The following is a 26,159-nucleotide window of genomic DNA, read 5'->3' on the forward strand; positions in this document are numbered from 1 at the left end:
GGGGCCCAGGCACGCCCCGCCCCCCCCCCCCCAGCAGGTCCCCCACCGGGCGATGCTTCCCAGCAGCCACCCCACAGCTCTCCCCCGGGGAGGAGGGAACAGGATGGCTTTTCCTTTCTGGCCGGACCGAGGTGGTGCTTATTCTCAATTTGTTAGTAAAGTGGAAGTGGCAGGGGGTCCCGCTGGTAACCCCTGGCCTGGAGCCGCCTGAGGCCCCGCAGGAGGGCCTTCCTCTGGGAGTGGGGACGCCTCACCTCCCGGCGTCCTGGGAGGAGGGAGAAGACGAGGCTGAGCATTGGAACGGGGCCTGGCAGGTGCTCGGAGCCCAAGAGGTCACTTACGGACGCGCACGTGGGGGGCGCTTCCAGCAGGCACGGCGAAGGCACACCCAGCAGACGCAGCACCAGAGACACGCGGCCCGGCCGCCCGCAGCCGTGGAGCCGGGCAGGCAGTCTGAGCCGGCCGGTCACGGGGGGGGGGGGGGGGGGGGGGTGGGGGCGGGGGCAGGGGGGGTCGTTCGGAGAAGCGGCCGCAGGCGGTGGGTCGCTGGCTGGGCCTGGGAAGCACCCGTCACGTGTAGCACCTGTCGGTTAGCACCCGTGGAGCGTGCTGCATAGCGGAGGGGAGGCAGGGCGCGGCTTCTAATCACAGTTGGACCATTGAGAGAAGGTAAACAGTGAGTTGAGAAAAGGCCGGTGGGGCGGGCGCAGGCCGGGCCCAGGGGCCCCCAGGCCACCCTCCCGAGGGCGGTGGTCCCGGAGGCCGGGGGTCGGCCTGGCAGGCCCCAGAGCGGCGGTCTCTGGAATGCTCGAGGGCCCACGCCTGCGCCCAGACCAGGTGGCTCACCTTTGGGCCTAGAGATTTGGGGTCTGTGATAATCAGGGGTAACTGAGCAGTGGGGGCCCCAAAGCCGAGGTGGAGCTGGCTCCCCCCAGCAGGGGCAGAGCTGCCTGGCCGGTGAGACAGAGCTCGTGGTCGTGGAGGCTGGCCGCACGGTCACTCCCTAGAATCAGAGCACACAGAGCCTGGGTCGGGAAGCAGCGTGCAACGGTAAGGCACAGGTACAGTATGCCGCCACCTCTACGCAAAGATGTCGCTTCCGGAGGTCGGAACAGAATGCAGCAGCATGACAGAATGGAGGGACACCTGCCGTGGCCACCTGCAGCACACGTCACCCGCCCACCCGGCGCTGTCGGCGATCGAGACCGTCGGAACTCGTGGGCACAATTTAAAGCCTGCAGGACTTTGTTCAGAACTCCGAAGTTCAACTAATGCCCTATTTTAGGGTGAAAACAATTATAAATCTGAAATGATGCACAGCATCCATGAGCAATTTCCTTTCGTAATAATTTGAAGTAGTGTCATTGACTACGACAGATATTGAAGGTTTACATTTCTAACGAGAAATAACACAGATTGAATATTCTCTTTCCTATCACAAGTGATAACCAGTGTTGGATAGTTTACATTTTCTTCCAAGAAATATAAGTCTATCAACGTTTTAAAATAAAATGTCTGCAGTAACCATTATCTTAGAACTTTAAATTAAAAAATGATTCTGAATTTAGAGACTTCCAGAAAAGACCGAGGTGACTTCAGGGTCTTCTGACAAACAAATTATTAAAACAGAGACCAGGTGAGGCCTTAAAAATAGACAATATGCTGTATTTGAAACAAGATTGCACTCTGGAGCTTTAGAACGAATATATCAGAACTGCATTATTATTTCATAAACTCTTCTTTACTTAACATGCTGACATGTCCAGCTAGCCCAGGCGTGTGTGCATGTGGTGGGTGTGTCTTTTGTGTGTTCAAGTTTCAGGAAGAAAACTCATGGTTCTTTTCGGAGCCCATGTGTCTTCCGCCGTAATGAATGAGACCTTTAAAAATGGAAATGAACCTTCTCCGACAGCAGTGTTCCTCGCCGCAGGATAAAGAATTCTTCAGTGAAGTGTTGCTAGACTATAGAAAGCGTCCCCGGCTGGCTCCTCCTGCCGGCCCGCGGCCGCCTCCTGCACTTCCTGCTCCACAAGGTCCTCGCTGAGCGTGAGGACCCCGGTGGAGACAGCAATTCCAACCCCGAGGAGTTGCCTTCTGCTCAATCCGCCCCCTGTGGCTGTCAGGGGTCAGGCAGGTCCGAAGTATCCACTATGACTTTAATAAAAATGGTGTCATCTTTGATGTACGTCCCGTTCTCCAGCACAGTCTGTGCCACGAACACTGGGCAGCCGGAGGCGATGTTCATCTCCCCGCTGGGCTTCTTGAAGCTGCTGCTGTTGGGGTCTGGCTTGAACGCGTCCCCCAAGTGGCGCCGCGAGGAGCCCTGGTCCATGAGCATGAGCGTCACCTTCTGCTTGAAGGGCCAGGGAAGCAGCGCGTCGTACTCCCCGCGCATGATGACGAAGAAGAGCGACAGGTGTGTGCCCTTGCCCATGCCGTCCCCGTTCAGGTAGACCCGGGCGCACATCTTGTAGCCGAAGTAGCCGGTGTAGAAGGGCTGGCTGTACAGGGACAGCGTCTTGCCCATGACGGCCTCCTGCTTCCGCCGCTTGTAGTCGCGGATCTTCCAGATGAGCACGCCGTTGTAGCTGGCCGTCTCCAGCACCTGGAAGCGCAGGTCCATGTCGGCCAGGCGGATGTCATGGACGCTCAGCATCTGGTCGTGCCGGCTCAGCTGGGACTCCAGCAGGCCTGGCGGGCGGACAGAGCGGACAGAGGGGGGGGTGTCAGGGGTCAGAAAGGGAGCGGCCGACCCTCACCGGTGTCTGCACTGAACGCCACGCAGCTGACCTGACACGGGCCCCCACACCCAGGTGACGGCCGCTGAGACCACCAGCCTGGGGTCCCTGGGCACCTCTGCAGCATCCACAACGGGGAGCCGCTGGGGGCAGGGAGGGCGCCCCTGTCCTTCCAGCCCAAGGCTCGGGGTCGTCTGTGCCCCGAGTTCCAGTGGCTCCTCTCCCACCTCATGTCCTCGTGCAGCTCAGTCCAACCCCACGTTCCTCTCACCACCAGTCTTTTCACGCAGACACTGAACATTCATTCAGCCCCGAGTCACAGGCCCAGAACCGCCAGCTGACACACGTGGGCGTCACGAGCACCGCCTGGCAGGCCCTGCCCTCCACCCGCATCCCCCCACTGGCCTCGCACCGAGGGGACGGGTCTGTGGGACCCGTTTCTTTCAGCCGAAGACGCCTCAGCAGGAGGCCTGCCGCCTGGGCACACGCTGCACCTGGAACGGACGTCCGGCCCCAGGTGCCGAGGGGACTGCCTACCCCTCAAGTTCAAGCCGCAACCCGCACTGGGGGTCGCAGGCGTCTGTGACGTGCGCCCCGTCCCAGCCCCTCAGACATGTCACTGCGCGCCGCCCGGGCTCACCTGTGTTGCGGGCCGCCTGCCCTGAGCTTTTGTCCACGCTCTCCAGCTCGGTCACCCGGTTCTGCAGGGACTCCACGCTGCTCTTCATGCTGTCTGCTTCCTCCCAGTTCTGCCGGAAGGGGCGGATCTCCTTGTCGAGCTCTTTCAGTTTCTCTGCTTGGCTGTCGATTACTCGCTTCCAAACCAAAGGCATCGAAAGGACAAACACAGTTAGCGCTCTCCGGAGACGCCGTGCCACCACTGAGAGGCTGGGTAGGAGCGGAGCGGCCAGCTCAGGGCCAGGGCAGCCCCGCACCTGCCCCTGCACGCAGGCCTCTCGTGAATCTCAGGAGACACGAGGGATGAGAGTCCACGTTCCCAGAGGGGACCGAGCTCGGCACAGGGTCTCACCCGCCGATGGCAGGGCAGGCAGCCCGCGTCCCCTGTCCTGGGGGTCTCAGGTCATGCTGCAGTGACACCACTGGCCCCGTCGGAAGGCCTGTCCCGAAAGGCACTGAGCCATCAGCAGGGGCCAGTGTGGCCTCCTCCCGGGCTGCCTGGGCCCAGGGCTGAGGGAACGGAGCCCTGGCGGGGGTGGGGGGGGGGGAGGGGATTCCCTCCGCCGCTGCTCCCTGCTCTACGTCCCACGGCCTCCAGGCCACAGAACACCACACTGCTGGCCCACACGTGCTATTGACAGCGAGGTCTGGCTTTACGCTATTTTAACTTTAAAAATATTTTTATGGATTTCAGAGAGGAAGGGAGAAAGAGAGAGAATCATTGATTGGCTGCCTCCTGCACACCCCACACTGGGGATCAAGCCCACACCTCGGGCACGTGCCCTGACTGGGAACTGAACTGTGACCTCCTGGTCCATAGGTCAATGCTCATCCGCTGCGCCACGTGGGCCGGGCTCTGCTATTTTAATTTAGATAATTCAGAAAACCTTTCCTCCCGGAAACACACAGACCATTTACATCTCTATAGGGACTGGAGGAGTGCGGCCTGCACTCCAGCTAAAGGACTGGCATGCCCACTGCCCAGCCCAGGCCGGGACCTAAAGAGTTTTCACTTCTAAAAAGAATTTGCATTTGTGACATACAGCTCCTGGAGGCTGGGCAAGGCGCCCCATTAAACTGGGGGGGGGGGGGGGGGGCAAATTCACTTCCCCTTTTGAAAGCCTATTTTTAAACACGTAGGTTTCAGCACCTTTGGGGCTGTTACTAACCACGAAGGAACAAGCACGGCTTACTTTTTTGGGGCAAAAGCAGTGTTACTCTTCCTCTTCTTTCCAAGAAAGCCTGGCATGGGCTCGTGTTTAAAAAGGAAAGACGATTCCTTCTCCTGTGCATGTCACTTGTTTTACTCTAAGGCGGGGGCTGTGGGCGTTTCCTCGGCCCCCGAGTCTGCTTCCGGGGCACAGCCCTAGCGAGCACCACACCCGAGGCGCCTGTAGCGGGTATGCACTCGCCCTGTGAGGTGACAGGCGGGGCTCCCAGGGACTGTAAAGGAGGCCGCAGAGATCGGCGGTCGTGAGTGATGCTGAAGGAGCCAGGAGCCGGGCCCAAGACACGCCCCGCACGCATGTCTCACGGAGCCTCCTGCACTCCCCACCCCCACAGGGAAGGGCCTGGGACAGCGGCCTGTGGGCGTGTGGTCACCTCAGGGACAGAACTGTGGTGTCTGAACAATGAGCTCCCGTACGGACAGCAAGGCCTGGCTCCGGAACGCGGGCACGCTCGCGGGCACATGGGTACACAGACAAGGCTCACCCAATTCTGTAGGGGGGCTCCACGCAGCGAGGGAACCGCCCTTTCAAATGACCGTCTTCGGACGGACGAGCAGCACTGCCTGACGCAGGGGCGGGGCTGGGCCGCGCGAGCGCTGAAGAGCCAGCACAGGCGGCTTCGAGCCTCAGGAGCAGGCTCCACCTGGCAGCTGCAGTTTCCAGGAGAGCAGATCCCAAGCGCGGGCGTGGGGCTTTCAGGAACACGCATTCGGGAGCTGAGATAAACTGCAGCCGCACACACACCACGTGGGCACCCGGGCGCGGGGCCTGCCTTCCTCGCGCACGGGCACGTCCGCGCCCACGGCCGGGCCTCTGTCACCGCAACGCCCGTCCCAGACCCGCCACTGCCAGAGCCTGGGTCCTCCCAGCCCCTCCTGACAGCGGGACCTGGGCCTCACAGTATACCCAGGCTGCCTTTCTAACTACGGAAAAGGCTCTTTAAAACGTCCAATGTTAAGCTGACATACTCTTCACTTCCACCCGAGTCTGTCTGCATCCCTGTCCGTGGGAACCCTCTGCTCAGAGGCGCTGCCGCTGCGTCCGGGACTTCAGGGCCCACTGGAGGGTCAGAGCAGCCGGGTGGGTCCCGGTGCACGGGGCTGTGGGACAGCGAGAGGGTGGGGTCCGCCAGGCTTCCTGGAGGAGGCAGCATTGACACCTGAGGTGTCTGAGGAGGAGCCAGAGCCAGGAAAGGTGGGTGGGGGAGAAGACCCATTTCTCCACGCTGTGGACACACAGGTGACAGAGTGGCCGGTCATATAAGTATTTCTGGCCACAGCACAGCATTTAAGACAAACTTCTCCGGGCAGCTGGGGCGGGGCGGGGGGGGGGGTGTCTGAGCCGAGGAAGGAAGTAATGGCAGGTGTGTGTGTGCGCCGGGCTCGGCTGGAGAGGGGCCTGCAGGGACAGCAGAGGAAGCGCCTGGCTGACAGATACATCTGGCGCGCAGCCCATGGGGCTCAGAAGACCCGCGTCTACTGAGACGGACAGATTTTCTCTCCTCCAGCCACGCGCTGGAACCTCCCAGCAGGGTCAGCGATCAACTGCACTCCACTCCTGGCTGGATTCCACGTGAGCCTGCGGGGAGCCGAGATCAAGCCGGCTGGAGCCCCCGTTTACATACAGCCTGTCCCCAGGTCCTCTCTCTGGAGAAGGACACCAGCGCGTGGAGCCCCTCCTCCTCGTGAGTGCGCGGCGGCCGCTGTGCGCTCACCTCACCTCCCGCAACCTGGCTTCCGCCTTCCTTAGACCTCATGGGTTTATTCAATCACAGAAGCTTTAAAATATAACTCACATGCAGTGGAATGATTAAGCTCTACAGAAAAGGACATTAAATTCCAACTTTTCTCACCAAAAGACGAAGTGAATGCAGAGAGAATCCGGTTTCCAGTGAGGGCGAATATGACCTCATCATCAGATTCCAACGTCTTGGTTCACTTGAACCCACTACCTATCCATGTTTCCTACGCTGTTGGTATTTTTAACAGGTGTAACTTCCTCAGCCTTTCCATGCGCCCCTGAGCCCCAGGTCAAACAGGGCAGGTTCACGGCAAATGGCTGGTCCTGCGCCCCAGGCAGGTGAGGGCCCTGGTCGGGTGTATCAGTGGTTAGAGCATTGGCCTGTGCACAGGAGGGTCTTGGGTTAGATACCCGGGTCAAGGGTATGTACCTGGCTTGCAGGTTCGATCCCCAGCCCAGGTCAGGGCACATGCGGGAGACAACCAATTAATGTGTTTCTCTCACATCGAAGTTTCTATCTCTCTTTTCCCACCTACCCACCCCCCCCCCCCTCTAAAAATATCCTTGGGTGAAGATTAAACAACAACAATAACACAAAAATCACCACGAGGGACTTCCCGCAGGAGGCGTGCTGGTGGTTTACGACGCTGTACTTTTCGGCTAGCCAGCGCTAACGACCTGTACCTTTCCTAACACAACCTAGCATTTCAGCGTTTTTCCTCATCCCCAGACATGCACAACGTCCAGACCAATGAAGCTCTTAACGAGTCCCTGTGCAGCGCCTGAAGGCAGGCTGACCAGCCTCCAGGGCTGAAGCGGGCGGAGAGGCATTCCCGCAGACGCTGGGCTGAGCTCGAGCCCTCTCTTCCAGGGGAGGCGGGGAAACACTCAAGCCGAGCCCGGAGGAGCCATCTGGCCGCGCCCAGGGGTGTCTATGACGCACGCACAGCACGAGCAAGCGCTGTGCAGACAGCAGCCACCACGACGATACACTGACAAGGGCCTCGGAGACCGAGCTGGCAGCAGGCGGGGACCATCCTTCTCACCAGGCCCAGCCACACGCCTGCCTCTGCCCGGGCAGCTGTTGGCTCTGGACCCAGGGGGACTCGGGTGAGGAGCCCGAGAATCACTGGGAAGTTTGGATCAAGAGAGTTTGCCTTCACTTCACCGTGGGAAGTGAAACTTTACACAGAACCACCGATGAACACGAAATCCTCAACAATAAAGGCTAATTTGTAAATCACGGGCTGTGAGTTTCGCTGCACCCACGGTGGGTCAAAGGCAGAGAGAGGGATGGTGCTGCTCCCGGGAAAGGAGGGGGAGCCCTGTCTGGGCCCGCCCGGCCACCCTCCATCGGCCAGGCCATGCCTCTTACCTGTAAGTGCAGTATTTTGGATTCGTTATTTCGCAGCATTTCCTTTTGTCTCTCAATTTCGATCTCGAAGCTGCATATCTGGTTGTGCAGGCTCTGTATGCTCTTGTTCTTCTCCACACTCTCATTCTGCAGCAAGGAAACCTGAAAAAGGAACGCTGCCGTCAAGCGAACAGAATACGGTTCAATATTAACGAGTAGCCACTCGGCTTTTGGAAGGCAGGCCTGCGGGCTCCCTGGGAGGGTTCCCGGAAGCACCCTTCACCCGGGACCGCGCAGGGAGATGCCCGTGGATTTCAGGACGAGAGGGACGCTCTCTGAAGGTTTTGCTGGAAATTAATGAGCCTCTCGCCGGAGAGGCTTTCAGACTCCGGCCGGGAAACGCACATACATGACCCACTCGCCCTGCGTGTGCGCCTGAAAAGCAGGCATCTCAGACCGCGCTTGTCCTCACACTGGGTTCCCTCTCTCACCCCGTTTGCTGTGAATAATGTGGTCACAACCCGCCACGGGCGCTCCCTGCACCTGGAAAAGCGCTCCCCCCAAACCAGGAGGCTCGGTGAGGACTGGCTGCCCGCCACCGCCGCCCCAGGTGGGTCCAGGCCACCATGCCCTTGGGTCCAATCCCTTCCTGGGAAACCATGAGCCCCAGAGCCACCGCGCGGGGTCCGCAGCCCCCGGCAACCCCTTCACAGCTTTGTCTCGCGATTCCATGTGGGCAGCTGGCCCTTGAAAGGCGCCACCACCACAGCCTCTCTGCATGGAGGACCGCAGGGGTGGCAGTGGGCGGATGGCAGTGCGGGGACGGCAGTGGGGGGGCGGCAGTGGGGGGGACGGCAGTGCGGGGACGGCAGTGGGGGGGCGGCAGTGTGGGGACGGCAGTGCGGGGACGGCAGTGCGGGGACGGCAGTGGGGGGACGGCAGTGCGGGGACGGCAGGCAGTGCGGGGGCGGCAGGCAGTGCGGGGGTGGCAGGCAGTGCGGGGGCGGCAGTGCGGGGACGGCAGTGCGGGGGCGGCAGTGCGGGGACGGCAGTGCGGGGGCGGCAGGCAGTGCAGGGACGGCAGTGCGGGGGCAGCAGGCAGTGTGGGGACGGCAGTGGGGGGACGGCAGTGGGGAGACGGCAGTGCGGGGGCGGCAGGCAGTGCGGGGGCGGCAGGTAGTGCGGGGGCGGCAGTGCGGGGATGGCAGGTAGTGCGGGGGCGGCAGTGCGGGGGCGGCAGTGCGGGGATGGCAGGTAGTGCGGGGGCGGCAGTGCGGGGGCGGCAGTGCGGGGACGGCAGGCAGTGCGGGGGCGGCAGGCAGTGCGGGGGCGGCAGTGCGGGGGCGGCAGGCAGTGCGGGGGCGGCAGGCAGTGCGGGGGCGGCAGTGCGGGGGCGGCAGGCAGTGCGGGGGCGGCAGTGCGGGGGCGGGAGGCAGTGCGGGGATGGCAGGTAGTGCGGGGATGGCAGGCAGTGCGGGGGCGGCAGGCAGTGCGGGGGCGGCAGGCAGTGCGGGGGCGGCAGCGTGGGGACGGCAGTGTGTGGACGGCAGTGGGGTGACGGCAGTGCGGGGACGGCCGAGTCACCACAGGAAGGACCCAGGCGATGAGCCATCCCAGCCGAGTCCCGCCCAGTAAGCACCGGAGGCACCCCCCCTCCCCCCCAGCTCAGTGGCGGCAGCGCCTCTGGTCGTTGTGGTCTCACTGGTAACAAACGTGCTCCCTGAGGAGGACAGACTTGCCACCGCCTGCGGCTCCGCTCAGCGCCGTGCACTTCCCGGGGACAGGGCGCCTCCGCCCGCGCCGAGGGCGGCCCTCAGTCCGGCTGTCACAGCCCCAGACGGCGACCAGCTCTTCTCTGCAGCAAACGGAGCGGGCTCGGCCCACAGGACAACAGCACCTTCCGCTCCGTCTGTGCCGAGGGGCCGCCCTGCTCGGAGCTCCTTTCCTTCCTGATGCCTTCCCTCGGGGAGCTCGCCCCTGCCCCCCCCAGCCTGGCCCGCCCTCCCGAGCGCGCCCCCGGACGGTGCTGCTCCCTGGGGCGCGAGCCTCTGAAATGGAAGGTGTGACGGCGCCTTTAACTGCCGGTTTCACAGGACATTTTCTAGTTTGACCCCGAATGTGAGGCCCAGTCTCCGAACGGACCCACATGCCACTTCCTGCTCCATGACCCTGCCTGAGGCTCCCCTGCAGGACCTGCGCCAGGAGGAAGCCCTTCGTACAAAGGACGTGTGGCCTCCATTTTGGTCCAGCTCTGCTTTGGGTCCAGTGAAGAGCAAGGGTCCGACCGCGGGGGAGAGGGGTGCAGGGGAGGCAGGGTGGGGGGACGGGGCCCCTTGGGACAGAGGCGGGACAGACCCTTGAGCCGCTCCCGTCGCCTGCAGCCCCCGCACCAGGCGCCAGTGTCCGCAGAGCGAGGCTGCTGTGCTGTGCGTGTGGTCCCTGGTGAGGCCCTTCCCGGTGGGGGGAGCCTGCACTGAGGGGCGGGCCTCTGGGCGCCCACAGGGTCTCAGCGGGGAGCCGCCACCCCAGACCCGCAGATGCTATGCAACTCCTGCAGCTGGATAAGCCAACTCACCCTCATGAGCGAGAGAACCTTTTAAATAAATGAGAAGGGAGAGACTAAAGCCCTGACATCTATGCCTATACATTTTTTTTTTTAATTCCTCACCCAAGGGTGTTTTTCCACTGACTTTTTAGAGAGTGGAAGAGGCAGAGAAACCTCGATTGGTCGCCTCCTGCACGTACCCGGACCAGAGCCCTGGCCAGAGAGGAGCCTGCAACCCAGATCCATGCCCTTGACTGGAATTGAACCCAAGACCCTTCAGTCTGCAGGCTGGCGCTCGATCCACTGAGCCAAACCGGCCAGGGCAAAACCTATACTTTTTTAAAAGGCAGAAGCAGTAGTCTCCAAAGAAAAGACTTCTTGCAAAACCACCGAGAACAGAGCGTAGACACCACACGTGACTCACTGACGACATTCCCTGCACGACCAACGGACGCCTGCTCCGTGTGCCTGTGCATCTCCAGCTTAAGCATCTACACTGAAACGCTGCTTTATTTCAAGTACATGAATATTTAAATTGCCCGGATTTAACTGAAAAGAGGCATTCGGATCCGCACAGACAAGGCTGACCTGGCTGCTCGGCCGGCTCAGGGCCTCCGCTGCGCTCTCCATGCGAGTGTGCTGGACGCCCAGTTTTCACTTTGCAAGTAACCCGCAGCGAGTGATCCCAGGACAACTCCATCTGCTCTCAGAGGTCCTCACCTTCTCGGAAAAGGCCTGCCGAGCAGCACCCTATGAACCAGCTCCCCAGGAAGGGGCTGCTAACAGCCCAGCCCACAACCAGCCCCTTGAAGGGCAGCTGGCGAGTGAGTCCCTCTGGGGAAGGGCCTGCTCGGTGCCCCAGCTCCCACAGTGCCGCTTGAGAAGCCAGTGCAGTACCTGTCACATGAGATGCCGTCCCGGTCGGGGGTTGGCACCTGCTCTCCAAGGGCCAGAGGGTAGGATGTGAGCTTTGCGGCCCCCGGTGTCCCAGCTGCTCCGCTTGGCTACAGCCAGAGCCAACGTGGGAAGGCATGAGCCCGGTGCCCAATACGACTTCATGTACAGGAGAGGGAGGTCTGCATGTGCGGCAGTCCCTGTCCAGAGCAACGCTAAGATAACCACACGATTTTTAAAAAGCACGGCACACGTGCTGGCAATAAAAAAAACAGAACCAATGCAAGCGCCTTCACAGTGAGGCTGTGAGGAGAACGTACTTGACCGCCTCGTGGTGCCGCCCTTTTCACCCTCAGACAGTGAATCGCCACAGAAAAGCGGAGGAGACCACGGAGAGGACCAGCCGCACGTGGGTGTCCTACCTTCTTCTCCAGGGAGTTGCTCCACTCCTTCAGCAGGTTCACGTGCTGCACCGCGGAGCTGGCCTCGTGCGCCTTGATCTGCTGGTTCGTCCCCTGCAGAGCAAAGTGCAGGGCATCAGCCCTCGCCGCCCACACAGAGCAGGAGCCAGAGAAGCTGAACGGGGAGGGGGAGCCTGGCTCCTGGGATGTGACTGACTGCCATGCCCAGCGGCCCCACTCTGCTGCCAGCGGGCGCACGGGAGGCGGCTCTGAAGCTGTACAGGGATCTCGGGCTCACGGCTTCACTCCTAAGCTGCTCTCACCAGTGCCTTCCCGGCTGTTTCATACAACATCAAGAAACTGAATTTCAGACATATCATTTTCCTTCCTTTAGAAATTCATTCATTAAAATATAAACGGGTTGGGACAGCTTCAGTTACAGCTAGATACTGATACAGTAATCGAGTGAACATGTAATCAGATGAGGGTTCTGACTAATTCACCAGAACATGAACTTATCAGTGACGTACACTGTAGCGGGAAATGTACTGCTCGCTGTTCTGAGGCTACTTAGGAAGTTACATAGAAACATAAATAAACCAGCTACAGAGTACATAAGATGCAGACCATCTCAGGAACAAGCACAGCAAATAGTGCTTCCATTCTTAAGGAAGTAATTGACAGGAAAATAGAATTTGTTTTGATATTAGAAAATTAAGAAGCCATAGGAAGCATTTTAATGATCTCCAAAACATATACTCTGTACAGAGAATATTCCTATGTATATGTTGACATAAGTGTTGCTATATGTCAACATATACATACACAGACACAGAATGAAAGGTACTACACACGACATCACAGGGGCGAGACTCCGTCCCCAGGAGCCTGGGGCAGAGAGAAGCTACAGGCCTCTTCATGCTCAGGCTTTCACTTCCTGAGAAAATACTAGGACAGCATGTCTCGGTACTAACTTCATGACGATGTGTGGCTCATACACAAAATTAAACATAAAATACTTTAATAGTAATAGATACTGTCTTTTCATAGTTTTAATATTAAGATACACATTTAAATAGAAACTCAGTTCAAATTCACTAGCAATCTCAGACGTGTTAAAGAAAATAAATCGCCGGCCGGCGTGGCCCAGTGGTTGAGCGTCGACCTAGGAACCAGGAGGTCATGTTCAATCCCAGGTCAGGGCACAGGCCTGCGTTGCAGGCTTGATCCCCAGTGAGGGGCGTGCAGAGGCAGCTGATCAATGATCATCTCTCATCATTGATGTTTCTATCTCTCTCTCCTTCGCCCTTCCTCTCTGATATCAATAAAAAGATATTTAAAAAAATACATATATACTTAAAAAAAAAAAAAGTCAGAAACAGGTTTGTCATAGCACAGGTGTGGCAATGACGAAGACGTCCTCTCCATGCTGCTGTCCCAGGAGGTGTGCAAAATGCAAAATGCATTTATGGATACACATGTGTGCGACCCTTACCACAGTGCACCGATACGCACACTGCTCACAGCAGCCGGCTGCACACTTACTCAGAAGCGTTACAGCTGACATCGCCATAACCGTAGCTGCAAACCCCACCCGCCGTCAGGCCGGCACGACCCACTCACTAGCTGGTTTCAGACGGGAACATCCTGACTTCCTCTTGGCACAGGTGTCCGCCTTAACTCTCAAAGCCCCACCGGCACCCACGCCACAGGGTGATTCGGTTTCATGCAAGGACTCCAAGCCCAGAAGTGGCACGTTAAAATGCTAATGTAATAACTTGCTCCCATGGCAGAATGTCAGCGACTGGAAAGGACAGACATCGGATACTGACCTGAAAAACGCAGCCATAGCGCTTAAAACTACAGGTGCTGGGGGCATTGACACACTCTGACAAGTGGGCACTCAACTGCAACGGAAAGAGACGTGAGTTGTGGCACGAACATTCGCATGAAAATGTTCCAACAGGTTAAAGGCACAGGAGCACCCCGGCTGCGCCGTCACGGACGGCGATTACAGCCGCAGGTGTGTCCCGTCACCGGCTCCCAGACTCCTCGGCAGTGAATTCACGGTATTGTCACGTGTGTACACAGATACACCAATATACGGAAATACGTTCACTGTAGCGTTGCTTAAACTCGAGTTTTCGTTAGGAATGTTCGAAACGTGACCTGCCGTCTGCAGTGCCAGAGATAAGAAAGGAAGAAACGCAAACTGAAATGCACATTGAGAGACTGTAAACAAAAAGTGCATGAAACACAAAAAGGAAAGCATCCGGATGCAACTGGGCCACACACCTCATACACAGCACAAACACACTTCCCAAGGAGCGCGGGCGCCGCGGGCTGCCGCCTCCCGTCCCTTCCCTGACTGCCCTGCAGGGCACGCACCGCGGTCTCCAAAGGCCGCTGCGGCCGTGCTAACAGGAGTCTGAGCTGTCACCTCTCGCTGACGGGGATCAGAGGACCTGGGAGAGGACGATGAAGCTGCAGGTCGGCAACTGGTCCATACAAACCACCTACACCTGCGACGCCCCCTCCGGAGGCAGAAGGTGCTGGGCCCTGGGCTGACACAACGTAAGGGCAGTTTCTCCTTTTACTGAAGAAACACATTCTCATCAGGAAACTCCGGGGACAGACCTTTATAGGAACAATCAGGACCTGTCTGTTGTAGGCCAGGGCCACACCCCCAGTGCCTGTGGGGCATCACTCTGGTGAGGGGGACATTGGTCTAAAGGACAAAGCAGGCCACTCCCTGTAGGTCAGCACTTGGGACAGAGAGGAAAGTGGCCACAGGACTGCTCTCTGTTGCGACTGCTATGAGGAGGGCCGGCACCGAGGGACCAGACCGGCCATGGCCACCTTTGCGGTCTCTGAGCGGGGCAGCCCAGCACACCCAGGCTCCTCTGACCCCAGCCTGGAGTCAGGCCTGCACCCGAGGGAGCGCCTAGAACAGGGGTGGGCAAACTTTTTGACTCGAGGGCCACAATGGGTTCTTAAACTGGACCGGAGGGCCGGAACAAAAACATGGATGAAGTGTTTGTGTGAACTAATATAAATTCACAAAGTAAACATCATTACATAAAAGGGTACGGTCTTTTTTTTTTTTTTTTAGTTTTATTCATTTCAAACGGGCCGGATCCGGCCCGCGGGCCGTAGTTTGCCCACGGCTGGCCTAGAAGGTCCATCACAGGGGCCGGCAGAGGTGCCGCCTGAGCAACTTAAACTTTAAAAGGACCTTCCACTGCCATCACCGCTGTCGGGACCGAGCAGCCGGCTGTGCTGCGGGAGCAGAGTCCACGCGATTGTCAGGGCGCCGCCATAAATTCAGGGTCACACTTTTTCCTAAATTGGCTTTATTATCGTCACTCGCAAAGCCTTACAGAATTTGAGGCACTTTGGAATAGAGGCAAGAATAATCGATACGCCAATAACACCTTTCACCAGAAACTCAAGGTAAATGCTGGTTGAAAGATTTTTTGAAATAAAAATAACTTCGAGGCAAAATGGAGGCAGCTTTCGTCCCTAATTCAGATAGCCCTGAGTGAGTAAAGATTTAGCAGAGTGTATAAGACCCTGAAATTATTTCAACAACAGACTCTGCATGCGTTCACTTTAACAGAGCGGCTCTCTGGTTGTGGAAATAATCGCTACTCGGAGAGGCACATTCAGGGCCAGGGACCGGCCACCAGGCAAGACCCTGCCTTCGCCCCGCAGTCAACTTGTGCAGGATGCACCTCGAGGGAGAGCGGCTCTTGGGGTCCTCCCTGCACCCCGCGTCTCCCACTCAGTGAGGACCTGAGGGGATGCTCCCCACACTGTCTCCAGTGGTAAAATTCCCGGCGGCCAAAAAGGCTGAGGGGACTTCTCAGAGCAGAGCCCCCAGGACTAAGGGGACACACGCACCCGAGGAGCCCACTGAGCCGATGTGAGCCCCAATGGCACCCCAAATGGCAACCAAAGGGGCTCCAGGTCAGGATTGGATGCAAAGACATGAAGAACCCTGGGAGTTTTCGATCTGGGTATGTCTGGGGAAGGTGCCTTCCCAGTGGCCCCTGACACGCAGCCACTGGCCGGTGCCACTCGCTGCCCACGCCAACCCCCGCCAGCAGCGGCCTAAGTGCTCCGGCAGCATCTCTGAACAAATCCATTTTCTTGAGATAATCCTACAGTAATTCCTATTTTACTGATTTAAAAACAGCTGCTTTTAAAAATGACATCTCCTTTGCTTGCACTGGAAGCAATCCCGTTTCCTCAATTCTTAGCAACACTCGTCCTGCACTGACACTGCGGCCCCCCAAGAGCAGCGGGAGGGTTTCCACTGTGACCTGCAAACCCAGGGTCTCGGAGTCGGGGAGGGTGTCCACGGCTCGCCGCCTCGGGCCCCGGGCCAGGCAGCGGCGCCCTTACCTCGCTCCTCAGGAGGGTCTGGACCCTGCACTTGTGCGGGCAGGACACCACCACGCAGGGACAGTCCGTGTCTTCGTGTTTCTGCAGGAGAAAAGGAACCTGTCATCAGCTTTGAAACATACAGGACCCGGAGGAGGCACTCGACGTCCGTCCGGATAGGCCCTCACCCGACAAAGTGCTGGGAGAACGGCCTCACGGGAGCCCAGGCACCCTGACGAGCTACAGCCCTCGTGGGAGCTGTGTGTGCTCTGAGCGGGGCACCTGTGCCCACAGCGGCAAGGGGAGGTGAGGGCTCTCGGGGAGACGGGTTTTGTCTGGCCTCTCAGTTTGGGGTCTGGAAATGATGCTTCTCAAACGCCCAGAACAGCCAGACCTCCTGGGTAAATTACAGCCCTGAAATCCTACTGAAATGATCTTTAGTGCCTGGAAAATACGGGTAAAGGCTGCTTGAGCCCTTCTCTGCATAGCACCAAGTTCAAGTGCAGGGGTCTGAGTGACAGGGACTGATCCACTCGATGCCGCCGGCACCCATGCACCTGTCCGTAAGTGCAGGAAGGGCAAGGGCCCCGAGCACAGATGACAGGCGACAGGGCCGTGAGAGCAGGCGGAGGCGGAGGGGGAACTGCGCGCTCAGCAAGGTGCCCAGGAGGCCAGGCCCCGGACACTCCCACCTCCTCCAGGTCCCAGCTTCTCTCTGGCCTCCCAGACCAGGCTGCTGAGCGGGGAGACGGGAGCCTGGCCAGGCGCCTGGGTCTGACTGGGCAGGTGTGGGGCAGAGGACAGGGTGGCCCATGTGGGCGAGTGAGCGGGGACGCTTGTCCTGAGGCCCGCAGGGTGCACCCTGTGCTTTCCCGAGTGGTTCTAGGGCCCGTCTCTGGGTCTGTGGCCAGCGGTGACCTTCGGCACACGCTGCTCTGCTGCTGGGCCAGGTCCGAGGTCCCGGGGGCGAGGCCACACGGCTCGGAGCTCACTGGAGGGCCCTCGACCACAGGCCTCCCGAGGCACCGCGCTGGCTTCCCATCCTGCCCGCCCGTGTGCAGCATCCTGGTGCCGGGGCCAGGTCTTCAGGGAGAAACCTGGACAAGCGCTCCACCTCCGCCTCACCTGCAAAGCCGGGTGGCGGGCGCTGGGAGGGAGGAGTCAGGCCTGGGCCTCAGAGCTCACCAGGCAACGCTCCACCTCCTCCCCAACCTGCCCGTCCCGTCCTCATACACAGACCAGCCCAGGAGGACCGCTAGGGATGCAGAGAGCGTGTGTGTGTGTGTGTGTGTGTGGGGGGGGGGCCCTGAGGGAGAAGTGGGGTGGGAGCGGTGTCCGGCCGCGAGGCCAGGCAGTCAAGGCCTCTGCAGATCTGTGCGCGGTGCCTGAGGACAGCTGTCAGGACGCAGGCTGTGCTGGGAGCCACGGTGAGGCTCTTTCAATGGGGCTTTGACAGGTATCGCCGCCTGCCCCCCTCCTTCTGCACACCGTTACCGCGTGGCGAGCGCCTGCCTTGTCAGCCCAGCACACATCCCCCTCCCCCGTGACCGTCAGGGTGGCAGCGACCGGTGTGGGATTCTGTAACAGCGCGTGGCTGAGCAGGTTTCTACGTTGGTCGTTTATGTTCCCTGTGACTTGCCTTTCCTTGGCTCTCGCCCATTGCGGTGGGTGGACAGTGAGCCCTCTCCCGTTCCTGTCCACCCGGAAACTCAGTGTGGGCTCCCTTGGGAAGAGGGTCTGCGCGGACGTAAGGGGAAGATGAGGCCTCGCTGGATCAGGGGGGTCCTCACACGAGGAGGACACGCAGCGGGAAGGTGGCCACGGGAACACGGGCCGGCCGCAGCAGTGAGGCTGTGGGCAGCGCACTCACAGCGCCCCAGCTGGGGTGGGGGCGGGTTCTCCAGAGCCTTTTGGATTTCTAGCTCCAGGACTGTTAGAGCATAAACTTCTGTTGTTTTAAAACACCAACTCTGAAACCCCTTGTTACAGCAGCCGAAGGAGAATAGCACACCCATTAGAAAGCTGCTCATCGCCTGGTTCGCCTGGCTTAGTGAATGAGCGTCGACCTATGAACCAGGAGGTCACGGTCCGATTCCCGGTCAGGGCAGTGCCCAGGATTTGGGCTCCATCCCCAGTGTGGGGCGTGCAGGAGGCAGCCGATCCATGATTCTCTCTCCTCATTGATGTTTCTACGTATCTCTCTCCCTCTCCCTTCCTCTCTGATATCAATACAAAAATATCTAAAAAGCTGCTCATCTATTGGCAAGAACTCAGCACATGATGAAATCAGCCTGTCAGAGCAGGTGGGACTTGCTGGGACACACCTGAGCTGAAAGCAGGGCCAGCCCTGGCCTCACCTATCCGTGTGCTCCTGTTCAGTCCCACCGCCTCCCCCACAGTCACCACCCAAACCTCTGACCTCTGCTTCTACTCCTTTGCTTAAAAGGTTCCCTTACGAGGTTTCTATCTCTCTCCCATCCTCTCTGAAATCAATAAAAATATATTTTACAAAAAAAAAAGGTTCCCTCACACACGAATTTGTTCCAGACAAGACCCTGTTTTGTTGTGGTTGCTTTTGAATTTCATCAAAACAGAATTCTGCCCTCGGAGCCGCCTGCGACCTGGGCCGGATCAGGCTTCCCAGGCGACTCCGTGCACTGCACACGGCGCAGGCCCTCACCTCTCACAGGTGTGCAACGGCACCGTCACACAAGTGTCCCCGGGGCCACCACCACTCCCAGCGGGTGGACGCTGGGCTCTTTCCTGGCTCCCGCGGCGCTGGCTCTGTGCGGCCACGGTCCTGGCGAGGGCACGGCAGCCGCCCCTCCCGCGAGGAGAGGAGCGGCTCACTAACTGAGGACAGGAATGTTCCGCCAACTCGTTTTCCAACGTGGCTGTGCCTACACATCCTCCCGTCACAACGCACATCTCCGTAAAATGAGGTCTACGTAATTCTGACTTCTCACAAACGAACACAACCGACCCATATTCGAGCATTTCCAGACTAAATGTTAAATCATGCTACTTGCAGCCCCGCTGATGTAACATCGATACCGGCTCAAACATAGGAGAGAGGTTCCCACGAGAAGGAACGGTCTGGAGTGCCAATCTGCACCTTACTTAGCAGCACAGGCGTGGGGACTAACACGCCGGGCCTGGGAAGATGAGGCGAAGGGAGAAGACGGGAATCGAGCTGCGCCAGTCCACCCGAGACGGGTGTGCGAGGAAGCGAGTGCACCTGCCTTGCTCGGGTCGCGCTCCTGTGCACGAGCAGGGACTGTGAGTTACAGGCCCTGGCAGATGGAAGCACGTGCCTTAACATACCTGGCACATCTGCATCATTAAACAGTTGATCACTTAAGCGCAGTGAATTTCCAAGAGTCTTTCCTGGCACAACTCAGGCCCCAAACTTGCTAACTATCTCTTTGTGCCTCTCACCCATTCGCCTCTGCACCTGTTTGCCGCTGACAAATTTAAGACCCAGATCAAATCGAATGCTACCTGTGTACCGAGGCCCGCGTGGCCCCCCGGCTACCGAGCTGGCCTTCCTCGGGAGCTCCATTCCCACCACAGGGGCAGTGAGGGGAGGGGACAGACCGCCGTGTGTGCGCACCGCGTGCGTCCTGAGCAACCAGCTCAGCCAGGTCCAACAGGCACTCAAACGTCCCGTGAACCCCTCCGCTGTTATTGTCGCACCAGTCTCCTCACACCTGTCTGGAGTTCAGAGTCAGGTGTGTGATGTTTAATGGACACGCTCTACAATTCTTTCGCAAATGAAAATTAATTACTGGATTCTATTCTGCAAATAGAGGTAAGTGGTTCTTGCAAGAAGCCAAGGGCGTGTCTGACAGCAACCTGCCGCCGCGTGCAGAGCCGGAGCCTGCTCACTGGGGGCGGCCGCGGCACCGGAGGGGTCACCGAGGCCCTGCTCAGCCGCGACCAGGACTCCGCTCGTTCCAAAGGGCAGGCCCAGCGCCTCCCAGCTCCTCACACCTGGGCGCGTCTACAGACTCGCAGGGGAAAGACTTCCCAACGGGAGAAAGCCACAGGCATGAGAAAGTCATACAAACGTGAATATTATAAAGATTTTGTACCAAAACAACAAAGACTTTTCCTGGATTCTGGTCAATAACTGCTTCAGAACATCCACCAGGAATGTGGCTGCGGCCCTGCACCCCTTCCCTGTCCCCCCATCTGATGACCTCACAGTCATCGCTCTGCCTCACCCCGAAGTCAGCTCCCAGCCCCTCCTGCGCAGCCTCCCAGCAGCATTGCCTGCCCTGCCCCTCACCGGGACACCCCTCTCCCGACCCCTGACAGCAGCCTCTCCTCTGTGGACCACTTTCCGTCTCAGCGGCCTACAAACACCATGTGCCCAGGCTCCGTCTGACCTGGGCTCTCCAGTCACACCCATCCCATGGCTGCAAGGGCCAGGTGCTCATACCTTCTGGAGCCTGGACCACCCCGCTTTCCCCCTCGCCCCCCAAGCCTCTTATCCCCCACGGGCCCCACCTTGGCAGGACGCTCCGGCTCCTAGAAATGCTGGGTGTCACCCTTAGCGCACACTCTATACTTGAGCCTTCAGCTCATCCCATTGGTTCTATCTTCAAAACTACCCCAGGACCCCTCCCTCTCCCTGCTCTCCTTGTCCAGGCCAACATAGTGCCTCCCTGCCCCGCCCCGTCCACCTGTCATACCTGCTGGATGGACAGTGCAGGGAATGTCACCCCCAGCTCCCGGCTGCCGTCGGCTTCCTGACCCTCGGCCCCTCGACTGTGTTCAGTGCTGGGAGTGCGCTGGCCTCACAGCTCCTACAGTCCACCTGCCAAGCTGGTTCCAGCTCAGCCGGGTCCCCTCGCTGCTCCCTCTGCTCGAGCTCTCCCGCATGCCACTGTGTCGGAGGGCGGCCGCAGGCCTGCTCTCCACGGCACCCTCCGGACCACCCACCGCATGCTTGCCATGGACCCTCAGGTCCCAGAACAACGCCTGGCGCTTAATAAATGTTGTTCAACAAGTGGACCCATGCTGAGGGTTCCCACACCACTGGTTGTTTTCAAAGTTTGCCCTCATCCGCATCACCCCTCTCTCTTTAACTTACAGATAAGGGATCTGATTCTAACACGCGCACGATACTGAACTGGGCCAAAATAATCGCAGTCGGAGAAAAAACGTGAACTCGACATCCCTGCGAGACAGACGGCTGTGCTTCCACGTCGCAGGGCACCTCATCCTGCTGACGCGATGGTTATCACAGGGCGGTAAGAAATTAGGCGATCCAACACGATTTGGGAGCCATTCCCTGGGACGAGTGAGAAAGTCTACCTCTTTTGAATAATTAGTCTTCATTTTTTTGGCAACCCAAGTGATAGTCAACCCAGGCAATGAAAACGTTAATTACGTAAATGAAAATGAGTAAAACAAATGGAGCTTAACTCTGAAATGAAGTCAGATGAAGACTGCTATTTACGCCCGGCTTTTCTCTTATTCCTGTTAGAACAGTCACTTAAACGCTATTCTGCGGGCAGATCGCATCTGGCCCGAGCAGGCGGTAGGTGGGACGCGAATACTGCACCTGCAGCGTGATCATCGGGACTTGGCTTTTGCAGTGGCTGCACGTGGCCTCGCGGTATTTACAGGCCTTTTCCACGTGGTCACGCAGGTCTTTCCTCAGGACCCTTTCTTTGCAGTCGGCACGCACACACGGGAGTTCTTCAAACTGGCAGTCATTCCTCAGGTGCACCTGGGAGACAGACAATCCCAAGCTCTTAGTCGGCAGCAAACACCACGGGAAGCGCCTGATTTCGGCCTCCACGCCATCAGCTCCCTCATAAACATTTCCATCTGCCCAGACCCGCTCTCCAGAGACACTGAGTCCCACACCCATTCGGTGGCTCCTCAAACGATACTGCTCTGAAGAATTAAGAAAACTTCTCTCTAGATAAATAAAGGGTTATCTGCTAAGGACTTTGTTTTATTCTAATTCAAATATCCTTTCAGGATAAAATCTATAATAATAAAAGGATAATATGCTAATTAGACAAGACATCTTCCGGACGTCCTTCCTGACGAAGCCAGAGCCGAGGGAAGCCAGCCCGGGTCCCGGGTGCCTGCTGGAGGAGGGAGGCCTGTGTCCCAGGTGCCGGAGAGAAGCTGGTGCCGGCAGCCAGGGGAAGGAAGGCTTATCCTGCACGAATTTTCGTGCATCGGGCCTCTAGTGATACTAATAAAACAACACAAGAAGTTATGTGGAATTTCATGGTAAAAATAAGAGGTTTTCATGGATCTTCCAAAATTAAAATTTGATACAGATTTCCTTCTGTTCTAAATAGGGTGGTGAGTGTACACCCAGTGGGGAATTCTGCTAATGGTGTCACAAAAGGGACATTTCAGGCCCACGTGGTCTGACTGCTCTCACGTGTGGCGGGTCTTAGGTGATGAACGCCTGGGCGCACACACACTGACCGGGGACGCTGTGCACACGGGACCCCACGCGAGCTCGGTACTGACCAGCAGCTGTCCCAGGGCGAACTGCTCGGCACAGCCGCGGCCGACGTTCCGGCAGTGGATCTGCAGGGCCAGGATCTCCCGCTTGCAGCAGTTATCCTTGAACACCTGCAACGAGGACAGCGTAAGGGGAGGGGCAGCATCCCTCATCGCCACAGGCTGCTGCTCTGGGCGATGCAAAACCACTTTGAAAAAATCACACAAGCTTCCCTGATGTGGGCCGCAAAGCATGGAGGACCCTCTTCACTTCCCATGTCTACAGCAGAAGGGAGAAGCTGCCCCACTAAGAGACACAATTTATTTATTTAAACATATTTTTATGATTTCAGAGAGGAAGGGAGAGGGAGAGAGAGATAGAAACATCAATGATGAGAGAGAATCATGGATCGGCTGCCTCCTGCACACCCCACACTGGGGATCCAGCCCCCCACCTGGGCATATGCCCTCCCCGGGAATCGAACCGTGACATCCTGGTTCATAGGTCCATACTCCACCATGGAGCCACGCTGGCTGGGTAGAGACACATTTAAATAGCACAACCTTAATACTGTCTTTCACTGGAGAAGCCAAAGGTAACCAAGTCACACTGAACATTGAGAGGACGCGGGGTTCACGCTGACAGTCTCAGGCAGGCACACCAGGACCGAGTTCACGGTGGAACTCTGGACGCTCCAGGAGCCGGCACCGTGAAGGTGGCCACGGGAGCTCACCTCCGGTCAAGGCTCAAGGGCAGAGCCTGGGAGAACTTGATGCCTGGGTAGATCGCTGACTACAGGAACTACCGTGAAAGGCAACATCTCACAGACGGTCAGTAAACCATTTATTTTGGTTCCTTCTCCAAAGAGTAAGTCACTGACAACTCATTTCTTAGCAAAAAGGAGGCATTAGCCTGCTATTAAAAAATCCTTTTAAATATATATTGCAAAGTTGATCCAGTAATGAAAATGTTTCCCCTTCAAAATGAAAACTCTCCTTTCTTTAATCCTGTTTCCCCTTTAGAAAACAGGTATGCTCACTCCTAACAACATGGTTACCGTTAGCCCTTGGGCATTTAATTCTAAGAAACTCCCACATGCTAGCGCTGTCACAATGGAAAACCAGACAGGGAGCCTTTCTCAACCCCAGAGCAGAGAGGCAGAATTGACAGCTGTGAAGAGTTAAAAATAAACTAATTTGGAGTCAGATCTAATTCTCTATAAACAGGACTTTTAAAATAGGTCATAATTTAAGATTTGAAAGTCAAACAGGTGTTTTTAACCGGTAAGAAATAGCTTCCTTTTTGTGTCAAAGTTTCTGGAGCCATTTGAGTTTAACTTTATGATTGGAAACATAAGACCACGAGAAGTACAGAGCTTTAGAGCTCAAGAGCTCGGACTGTGCACTGCAGCTGAGGACGCCGAGGGCCGCAGTGCCCTCCACCAGCGGCTGACCTTGGTCTGCCAGGGCCCTGCCCCACGAGGACCCATGGCGTGACTCAATTTATTTATGCTTCTTCAACAAAACTAGCATTTTCCCTCCAGCTATCAATGCCATTGAAAAATAGGAATTGCCCTGGCCGGTTGCACAGTGGTTAGAGCATCGGCCCAGGGACTAAAGGATCTCGGGTTCGAGTCCTGGTCAAGGGCATGTACCTGGGTTGCAGGTTCCATCCCCAGCCCCATCAGGGCACGTGCAGGAGGCAACCAATTGATGTGTCTCACATCAATGTTTCTCTCTCCCTCCCTCCATGGAAAAAAAATCCTTGGGTGAGGATTGAAAAAAAAAGGAATAATACGGAATAATGAAATGGGAGACGAAGAGGCCCTCTCAGTCCGTTGTTTGTTGTTCCGGCTTCTTCCCGTTACGTAGGTTAGATGCGTGTTAACAAGGTTGGCTACAATGTTAAGGTAAGGAGAACAGGGTGATGTGTTTTTCTTAGAAACATTCCCTTCCCTGTTACCAACCAAAGTCTTTAGAAATAGGTAAAGGCTTAGAAAGAAAAGGTAGGAGAATCAAGATGGGGGTGTAGGTAAATGCCAGTACTCACCACCTCCCACAACCACATCAAAATTACAGCTAAAATACAGACAACCATCATTCAGAACCGCCTGAAAGCTGGCTGAATGGAAGTCCTACAACTAGAGAAGGAAAGAAGAAATAACCAAAACGCCAAGGGTTAAAGACAAAGAGAGAATCTTAAAGGCAGGAAGAGAAAAGCAGTTAGTTACCTACAAGGGAGTGCCCATACGACTGTCAGCTGATTTCTCAACAGAAACTATGCAGGCCAGGAGGGAGTGGCAAGAAATATTCAAAGTGATGAATAGCAAGAACCTACAACCAATATTGCTCTACCCAGCAAAGCTATCATTCAGAACTGAAGGTCAGATACAGAGCTTCACAGAGAAGAACAAGCTAAAGGAGTTCATCACCACCAAACCAGGATTATATGAAATGCTGAAAGGTACCCTTTAAGAAGAGGAAGAAGAAGAGGAAGAGGAAGAAGAGATGAAAAATATGGACAATAAAATGGCAATAAATACATATCTATCAACAAGTGAACCTAAAAATCAAAATAAGCAAGCAAGGACTCTAACGGATGAAACAGACGGGTGAATAAAGGAGAACCGAGGCCTCGAAGCTTGGAGCAGACTGACGATCTCAGAGGGAAGGGGGGCGGGAGGGAAGAGACGAACCAAAGATCCTACGTGCACGTGCACTCCCTAAGGACACTGACAACAGGGCGGGGAAGGGGGGCGGGAACCAGGGGGAGGGGGCAGCGGGGGGAGGGGGACAACTGTAATACGCTCAACAATAAAGATTTAAAGAAAAAGAAAAGGAAAAAAGAAAGAAAAGGCAGATGGACACTTGGCTAATTCCATCTCTAAACTGCCGTGCGGGTCCCCAGCCGCCCTGCCCAGCCGGGGCACCTGCCAGCGCCCGCAGCCGCTGCTCCTCGCTGCAGACAGAGGCCAGCCTGCCGGGCTGCAGCCAGGAGCCCGAGCGAGAACTTCACCACGATGTCATGGCCTGCATTTAAGAAACTATTAGGTTCATTAATCAAAACTTCGGAACCACGGATTTTTATTGATATTTTAAATACTTCAATGAGTCATTTCAAACTACAAGTGTGCCTGGCGGAGTGTGGCAGCACAGGGAGGGCCACAGAGACACCGGGAGGGGCCGGGCCCGGGGGAAGCCCGTGGGTGAGCTGGCGCCTCTGGTGTCTGACAGGCGGCCCCCGTGACACCTATGAGCCCCGCGCACAGGCCCGTGGGCGGGGAAGGGGCTGAAATCTCAGGATGCCGCGTGGGGGCCGGGAGCCAGCGGCCACACGGCAGAACGGACCGAGCGCCGCACGCAAACCACCCCGCTCCCAACACCGGACAAAAACTGACAAAGAACCCGGCGATACCTTGTCTTTGACGATGCTCTCCTGACACGCAGTGCATTTCGGGCTGGCGGAGCTGAGGGAAGGAGACAAACACGTCAGAGCGGAGCCCGCCTCTGGCCGCGGTCCTGTCACTCGAGGGCAGCCCTCGCGGCCACCGGCGCTGTGGGGTCGCCTGGTGGTGGAAGTGGGGCCGCAGGGAGAGGGCAGGCTGGGGAAGGGTAACTTCAAAGGAAGTGAGCAGAACAGCGAGGTCAGTGCCCTCTGGAAAGCCCCGTTCAGTTAAAAGTGAGATTTTATTTCAGAAACCAAAACCAGCCGTG

General features: G+C 57.4%; 1 protein-coding gene across 4 annotated transcripts in view; it reads right to left on the reverse strand.

The window, feature by feature from the left end:
* Positions 1-1,637: 1,637 nt before the first annotated feature.
* TRAF3 (TNF receptor associated factor 3) overlaps positions 1,638-26,159 on the reverse strand; it is a 90,603-nt gene continuing 66,081 nt past the window's right edge. For 3 of the 4 annotated variants that reach the window (XM_081086041.1, XM_081086043.1, XM_081086042.1), the window contains exons 3-10: positions 25,861-25,912; positions 22,473-22,577; positions 21,538-21,705; positions 15,987-16,067; positions 11,601-11,693; positions 7,761-7,901; positions 3,379-3,553; positions 1,638-2,691 (exon numbers count right to left, since the gene is read on the reverse strand). In XM_081086041.1, coding sequence (XP_080942167.1) covers positions 2,120-2,691; positions 3,379-3,553; positions 7,761-7,901; positions 11,601-11,693; positions 15,987-16,067; positions 21,538-21,705; positions 22,473-22,577; positions 25,861-25,912 — 1,387 coding nt within the window. In that variant the 3' untranslated portion in view covers positions 1,638-2,119. Of the gene's footprint in view, positions 2,692-3,378; positions 3,554-7,760; positions 7,902-11,600; positions 11,694-13,411; positions 13,487-15,986; positions 16,068-21,537; positions 21,706-22,472; positions 22,578-25,860; positions 25,913-26,159 lie in introns of all 4 variants that reach the window. The other variant, XM_081086040.1, reaches the window with a different exon arrangement.

Source organism: Myotis nattereri (genome assembly GCF_964212035.1).
Source record: "Myotis nattereri genome assembly, chromosome: 1".
NCBI lineage: Eukaryota > Metazoa > Chordata > Mammalia > Chiroptera > Vespertilionidae > Myotis > Myotis nattereri.